The 7,555-nt window shown below is 47.8% G+C and overlaps 1 protein-coding gene across 3 annotated transcripts in view; it reads left to right on the top strand.

The window, feature by feature from the left end:
• Positions 1–596: 596 nt before the first annotated feature.
• TBC1D9 (TBC1 domain family member 9) overlaps positions 597–7,555 on the top strand; it is a 77,753-nt gene continuing 70,794 nt past the window's right edge. For all 3 annotated transcript variants that reach the window (XM_019534384.1, XM_019534383.1, XM_019534385.1), the window contains exon 1: positions 597–950. In XM_019534384.1, coding sequence (XP_019389929.1) covers positions 824–950 — 127 coding nt within the window. In that variant the 5' untranslated portion in view covers positions 597–823. The remainder of the gene's footprint in view (positions 951–7,555) is intronic.

Here is a 7,555-nt window from a genome sequence, read left to right as displayed (position 1 = left end):
CTGAATGAGATGGGTAACATTTCTGGAGGTGCAGGTGTAAGATCCAGGAATGGTGATGGTTCTGTTGTGGGGTGTAGTTATTGCAGGGGTGGGGGAGATGTGTTGGCAGGCTTTGCATTTCTTGTCCTGGCATGGTCTGGATCCATTTGCTGTGGTTTGGGTCATAGGGAGTTTGCTTCTGGTGATGAGACTCGGTGCTTGTTTAAAGGCTAGGCTGGCCTTCAAACACCCGCTGTCACTGCGCCACCCAGCTACCTGGCAGGCGGAGGGGCAGCTGGCACATCACACTGCAATTCTGGGATGGACGCTGGGCTCAGCCCCGCCCACCTTAGAACCTTGCAACACCATCCTGGTGCGCTGGCCCCGCCCACTTAGAACCTTGCCCCGGTGCCGTCCTGCGCGTGGCCCCGCCCACTTGGAATCTCAGTACACAGGCCTCCGGGCGGAGCCCCGCCCATTTGGAACCTTGCAACACCTTCCGCCTGCAGGGGCTGGGCTGCGGGATGCTCGGGGAGTTGCGGTCGGCCGGGCTGTGCGTGCCTCGGCGGGGACCCGCGCGGCGTCCCTCAGCGTGCGCAGCGGCTGCAGCCGCCCCTGGGCTCGGCGGGCGCGGGCGCTGATGTCAGCGCTGCTGCGCTGATCCTGCCGCCGGGGAGGGAGGATGCGGCAGCCCTGCCCGCGGCCGCGCTGCCTGCGTGTGGCCGGGGCTCGGCCGCCTCCCAGCCGGGCCGGGCAGCGCGTTTGATGCGGCCCCCGTCCCCCGCGGCGTGCAGGACTTAGGCGGCCGAGCCCCTGCGAGCCGCCCTTTGTCTCGGCCGGGAGCATGTGGGTGAACCCCGAGGAGGTGCTGCTGGCCAACGCGCTGTGGATCACGGAGCGCGCCAACCCCTACTTCATCCTGCAGCGGAGGAAGGGGCACGGCGGCGATGGAGGCGGCGGCGGGCTGGCGGGTAAGGAAGGGCCTGGCACTGGCAGGCAGCTCGGCTCCCCAGCCTGCCCCAGCTCGGGCTCTGGGCCCGGCAGGGCCCGTGGGGCATCGCGCCCGCCCTCCCGCGGGGCATCAGCCGCTGCCCGGCTCCTGGCAGCAGCCGTGGAGCTGGGGCCGCCCGTCGGGGAGCGGGGAAGGGCTCTTGTTTGCCGGGCTGGGAGCTGGGGCAGCCCCAGGGCAGGTGCTGGGGCGCTCTGCCAAGGGAGCCCGAGGAAGGCTCCAGCTGGCGCTGAGCAGGGCTCCGTCCTGCTGGGGCATCTTCCTGCCATCTTTGCTGCTGTCAGTCCTTGCTGGCGTGGTGAGAACGGCAGAGGCTTCCTTCAGCACCACCATAGCAGTGCCCGCGGCTCCCACAGCTAGAGTGGTTTGTGCCAGTTCCTTTCTTCCCCCTGCCTCGACTAGCTGGTTTGAAAAAATGATCACAATCACAGATAAATCCCAGGGGTCAGTCATAAGGCCGCATTGGACCCTGTTTTGTTCTTTGGGTGCTCTCCATCCAGCCTGTGTGCTCTTCTTGCAAGGGCTGCCTTTTCCTTCCTTGGGTAATTGGACCTGCCTTGGTCCCTGTTTGGCCCATATCAATGAGTAGCAATTCTCTGAACCGTTGGGAGGTTTATATGCCAGGGATTGTCTTATTTACAATAGTATTCATGTAAACTTCGTAGAGTGTGTGTGTATATGTATACATATGTGTGTATATGTGCATGTGTGTATACACCCCCCCCCCTTTTATGTGTGTGTGCGGCAGACAAGTTCCTTTGGGTAAACATGGTATCTTTGATTAGACCAAGTAGTTGGGGACAATTGTTCTTTGCAAGCTTTTGGGCACAAACACCATTGTTCAGGAATAGGGAGAGAGAGAGAGAGAGAGCCCTACTCATTACTTATCTATAGATGTAGAGTGAGTGGATCTCCTTGACAAATACTAGATTGACTTGCATAGAAGATGACCCTGATTATAAGACCCCCCCCCCAATAATTAGGTTTTATTTATGGGAAATTTACAAATTTGTTAATTTTCCAGGTGCACAATCTAATTACTGGAGGATTGCCTTCAATTTGTCCCTTTCCCACTGCTACAGCAAGGAAAATAAATCTGGGGTGTTAGGCAGCTCTCTTGCCCTCTGACCCCCACCCCCCAATTGGTTTTACTTGCAGCCCCTTTATCTCCTCTTTCCTTACTGTCAGACCTGGCTCTCCCTGAGCACGTGGAAGCAAGAAGCGAATTTAAAAACAGTGACCTTGAAATCAATATACTTGTAGTAATTTGCATATAGTACCAATAGGTTTAGTTCATGCAGAATTGATGCATTTTATCTTCTTTTTTTTTTTTTTTTTTTAAACTGCTGCAAGTTATAGTACAGGTATTCCATAAACATACTTTTCAGTAGCACTTTGGCACCTACTTATTTAGAGTACAAACTATGTATGATACTATTCCAAAACCAAAAGTCTCATGATTTACCATATAGCTCATTGGTCTGACGTGGGCTCATTGGCCTGGGCCCTGAAAGGCTGTTAAAAGAGTCAACAGCCTTTCAAGCCATGGTGACCCCATAGTTCAGTGTGTGTGTACTCCAGATTAATTCCCCTCAATACTCCCTCCCTCCGTGTGCTAATTAGCTGACAAATATTTAAGGCTGGTGAAGAAATATATTCAGTTTAGTGACTGACCATGACTTGAAAAAGAGTCATCGGTGAGCAAGACTGCACTCAATGAGCACTACTATATAACTTATTCAGATGGGTAGCAGTAACCTGTCCTTGTAGTAGGGTCCTAGCAGCATGTCTACCCAATATGGGCCATGTGTTTTGTAGTCCTGCTCAGTGTTGGCTGCATGTAATCAGCTTCATAGTTGGTTTCCATTACAGAGCACATATGGCTTTTAGCAGCCGTTCAGAGATAGACAATGAGGTTCCCTTGTATGCAAATGTAAATGAGGGGAAGTCTGCGTGCACATTTGGTGGTAGGCCCTGGCTAGCTGCCAGATGATTTTGTAGACGATGAAAATTGTTACTATTTGAAAATAATTTATAGTCTAATAAAGCATTTTTTTCAAGTATACATCCACCCTCTGTGTATAGCCAGGGTTGCTTCTTTCACCCATCAGTATTGTATATTTATTAATCTACTTATTTCCTCCCTAGAAAGCAACTGAAATACTGCTTCTATTTGGTCATGGTAACCTTCCAGCAGTTGCTCCATATTGGCTGCTAGCCTATCCACTAATGAAAATTACAGACAAGAGTGACAGTTCTATTTTAAATCCCTTTTCCCCCTCAGCAGTCTGTTTCTAAAGCATTTAATGAAGAACTCTTTGCATGCTCTACTTGGGCATTACACAGTTGGTTATGATTCCTTCCACTGTCCTACTAGAATGATTAAGGGATTGGGAAATATACCTGTCATGAAATACTTGAGAAGCTGAATCACTTTAGCTTAACAAATGGAAGGTTAAAAGGTGACTTGATCACACACTCTAAGGCTAGGGACAGAAATACACATAAACCAGTGTAAGTGATTGGAAACCAGTTCAAATACAACAGAAGTTCAGCACACACAAACTGCTTTCAAAATGGCTGAAACCTGTTTAAGATAATCCTGGATAGATGTAGTATCAGACGTAACCTATTTAGGTTAAATTGGTTTATGGAACTTCTGTCCCAGATCCCCTCCAGATTCAAGTTAACTTGCAGTGCCCCAGCATCCCAGGATGCTTTGCACTCCCTATCCCCAAACTCTGCTTTGCAGGGTGGGTAGGCTAGCCTTGGTCAAAGCCGTCTGCTCCAGCCAGGCAGGGAAGTGTACTCTTGTGCCCCCCAGCTTCTGGCCTGGGCCACTGCAGACATGTGGCTGCATTTCCAAGATCAAAAGCACATGCCTGTTTGCTTGCTTATCGGTTCAGTCTAGGTTGCTTAGACTAATCTATGAAGACTGAATCGATTCAGCCTTAGGCTTTTTAACTGTCTTTACTTAGTCTAAGTGATCATAAGGAAGTGAAATTTGGTAATAGAAAGGATCCTCAGTCTAGTAGACAACAAGATAGGAAGATCTAGGGCTAGAAGCTGAAGCTGGACAGGTTTGGACCACAAATAAGGCACCATTTTTAGCCTCTGGAACACTTTATCAAGGGTTGTAATGGAGTCCCCCATTAGTGGACATCTTAAAATCAAGGTTGGAGTTTTTTTCTGTCTCATTCTAAAAGGCATTAATCCAGGGGAGCTCTCCACTCTGTGTTATACAGAGGTTATGGCAAGGGTAATCAGCTATGTAATTAGTAAGGATCCTGGTTTTCTCTGCTAAAAAAAAAATGTACATTCTCTGATTAAAACCCCTAAAATCTGTGTTTTTCCTTGATTAAAATAAAATTCCCTATAGAGAAATGGATAGATATTTCTCTATCCATTGAACACAAAGTTTTATTAACATATTTACAATTTTAAAACAATATGGAAGCTTATCGGTGGCTCAGTCACTATAATAAATACATTCTAAATACCTATACCTTTTGGGGTTTGACTTTTGGGTTTTTTATCATGGAAAATCAGAGCTCTCGCTGCCCCTTTCACTCACCAGGATGTGGATCCAGCTGAAGCTGTCCCTGTCCCCCTGCCCTCCATCCCCCCTCCCCCACCTTCTGGCACTGAGCAGCTGTGATATGCTGGTGCCTTGCCCATAGCAGTGCCCCTCACTTCCCACCCCCAGCCCTGCCCGAGAGGCCCCCCAGCTGCCAGGGCTACGGGGCCATGGACCAGAGCCCCCACAGCAGCACCCAAACCCCTGCTCCCCCCATGGCCAGCATATCCAGAGTGGAGCCCATGGTGTGGGGGCAGATGTGGGCTCGGGGCTCCCCACCTTGCTGCCCTCCCCCCAGGGCCTCCACAGCCCAGCAGGCAAGACCCAGGCAGAGCAGAGCCAGGTAGGGAATCTCAGTGTTGCTGCCTGGAGCCCAACGTGGCCATGGGAAGGCACCCCTTGCCTGCCCAACAGCAGTGGAGGGCACAACCCCACCCTGCTGCTGCCAGGCTGGTAGGGGCCATCTTGTCATGACAGCATGGGACTTACGACAGCAGCACTGAGCTTCCCTGCCCCACTCTGCCCTGCCGCACTGTGTCTTGCCCACTGAGCTACAGAGCCCCCAGGGGGTGGGCAGAGGGTGGGGAGTCCCGAGTTCAACACGTACACAAATTGGGGGTGGGGGTATGTGCCTCCTGGTGCCTCTCCCCCCTGGAGCGCATGCAGTGGCAGGGAGGCAGCCCCCCTGCCACTCCCCTGACAAGCCACCTGTGGCCTCATCCCACTCTCTGCTTGGGTCCTGCAGCTGCGTATGGCCCCAAGCCCCACGCACTGCTCAGGCTGGGCAGCACCCCAGCCCTGCCCAAGTCCCCCTCTCACTATGGGAGCCTTAATTTCCCTTCCCCCCACAGAGTTACCTGCAAGGAGCTGCTCTCTAGGCTACCTGATGGCTATGTGCGTGCATATGTGCACATGGCACCCTCTGCCTGACCATCCTCCTCTTGCTCCCCCCATTGCAGGCTGGAACTCCGTCATCCTGCAAGGGGAAACCCACTGTTTCCTGTGCTTTTTGCCCTTAAAGGAGAAAATCCAGGTTTTTCTCCTTAAAATGGGAATCAGAAAACCCGGATCCCTGATAATTAATTATCTCCTTACAGGTAGGGGCAGTTGTTGGGACCATTTGGTATACAGGTCAGTCTGTTTGCAAACTGCTATTCCTGTAGATTGGTTTCTGTAGACTGAGAATAACTCCAGTCTCCAATCCTGCAGATTGACTACCTGAAATGTCACCTCATATGGAAATGGAGCAATGGTGACAAGTAGCCACGGCTTTTCATTGGCTGCTATATTTGTTTTTCATACTGTTGACTGTTATTGTAGGTTTTGGAAATCAGCAATTAAATGTTTATACATATGCAATTTATTGTAGCCTTTTCTAAGGGACATATTGAGAGCACCACTGCTCAACAGATACTCAAAGCATGTAGAAATAGTCTCCAGCAAATTGTTAGTATTAACATGACCATGGACAGCAGGCAGGGTTGGGTCCCATTGCAATGGTATATGGTCCAGGTCCCTGGCAACGGTACCTAAAATACCCTTTTCCAATATGTTCTGTTGGGGATGGATGGAGCTTGGAAAAAAAATGATCGCATTTGGGATGGTCCTGTAGCATTCCTGCAAAGTGTGACAGTAATCATGAACCGCAATATATCTGGCCCTTCTTAAAGAAACATGGTAAAGGCCATTTCTTAACAAAAGAATTGTTCTTAATACTTTTTTAAGTTGAAAGAATGCTGAAATTTGGTCAATTAGATTATCCAACTACATGCTCTAAATTGTGGTCTACCACTGAGTAATACGTGAGAAGACAAATCGTTCATGCTTAACAGGAATTGGAAATACTGTATACAAAGCACTCATTTTGGTGGGAGGGATTTGCCTTCAAGGAAAGGAGTTTGATAATTTTCCTCAGAAATTTGTCCAGTAATATTGGAGGATGGGGGTTTGTTCTATAATGACTTCTAATGACTAGTGTTTCCGTAGAATTAGCTCATGATAAAGTTTCGCTGGATTTTTAAAATGTCATTTGACTTACAAATTGGCAAGAAGACAGACTTGTCAAAATGGGGAAAGATTACTGATATGACAAGAAGTCTGGATTTAAGCTGATTTAGTTAACAGGGGTTTTCCCCTGTTTTAAATATTCATATTTTGATATAGTTCTGGATTGAGTTTAAGTACTTGCATAGAGAGCTACTAGGAAAAGGGACTGCCTTTTTATACAGTGCCTAGAACAGTGAAATTGTGGCTGAAAACTGGGATGCTTATGTGTTATTTCAATTCAAATAAGAATTTGCTAAAACCACTTACAAGCAAGTTTAACTAAATGACTAAAATTGATTCTTAAGTTAAAATAGGTGTCCACCCAGCCTTTTGCATCAGTTTAATAATCTTGTTGTAAAAATTGAGTCAAATTATGTCAGTGCACCTTTTGTGTGGATAAAAACAAGTAGGAAATATGAGTTGTTTAAGGTTTATTTATCTTTATCAGAAATGGAAAAATGGAAATGGCTTTTGCTAAATTGGGATTTAATAGCTCTTCTGTAACTTTGCCCTTTATCTTATATCATCACATAAATCTCTCAGGGTTTGACTAAAAGTTTACTTGCATAGTTTAAAAAAAATCAAAGGTCAATTTAACATTGTTTATAATGAAATAATGTCACTATTTGTACTAGGCTTACAGTTCTGTTCTAATATAGCTCATACATTTGATTCCCCCCCCTTCCCCCCCCGCATGACTTTCATCAACATGGCAAAAGCCTCTTTTTCTACTATTTTATTTCAGGGCAGTATGCATCCTCTTGTCTTTGAGTTTTCTCTCATTTTCCCTTCACTTCAAACTTATACTCAGTTACCTATTTGACTACCCCAGTTCTCTGCCAAGAAATTCTTGACCAGCTCAGCAATAGAATTGGATGGGTAGACGCTTGTAGTTTGGTAACAACGTGAGGTGTTCCTTCCACATGTGGGTTGATTTTTTTTTT

This window comes from Crocodylus porosus, unplaced genomic scaffold (assembly GCF_001723895.1).
Source record: "Crocodylus porosus isolate Cpor-Errol unplaced genomic scaffold, CroPor_comp1, whole genome shotgun sequence".
Classification (NCBI taxonomy): domain Eukaryota; kingdom Metazoa; phylum Chordata; order Crocodylia; family Crocodylidae; genus Crocodylus; species Crocodylus porosus.
Note: the sequence above shows the minus strand (reverse complement) of the source record. Positions and strands in the feature narration are given on the sequence as shown.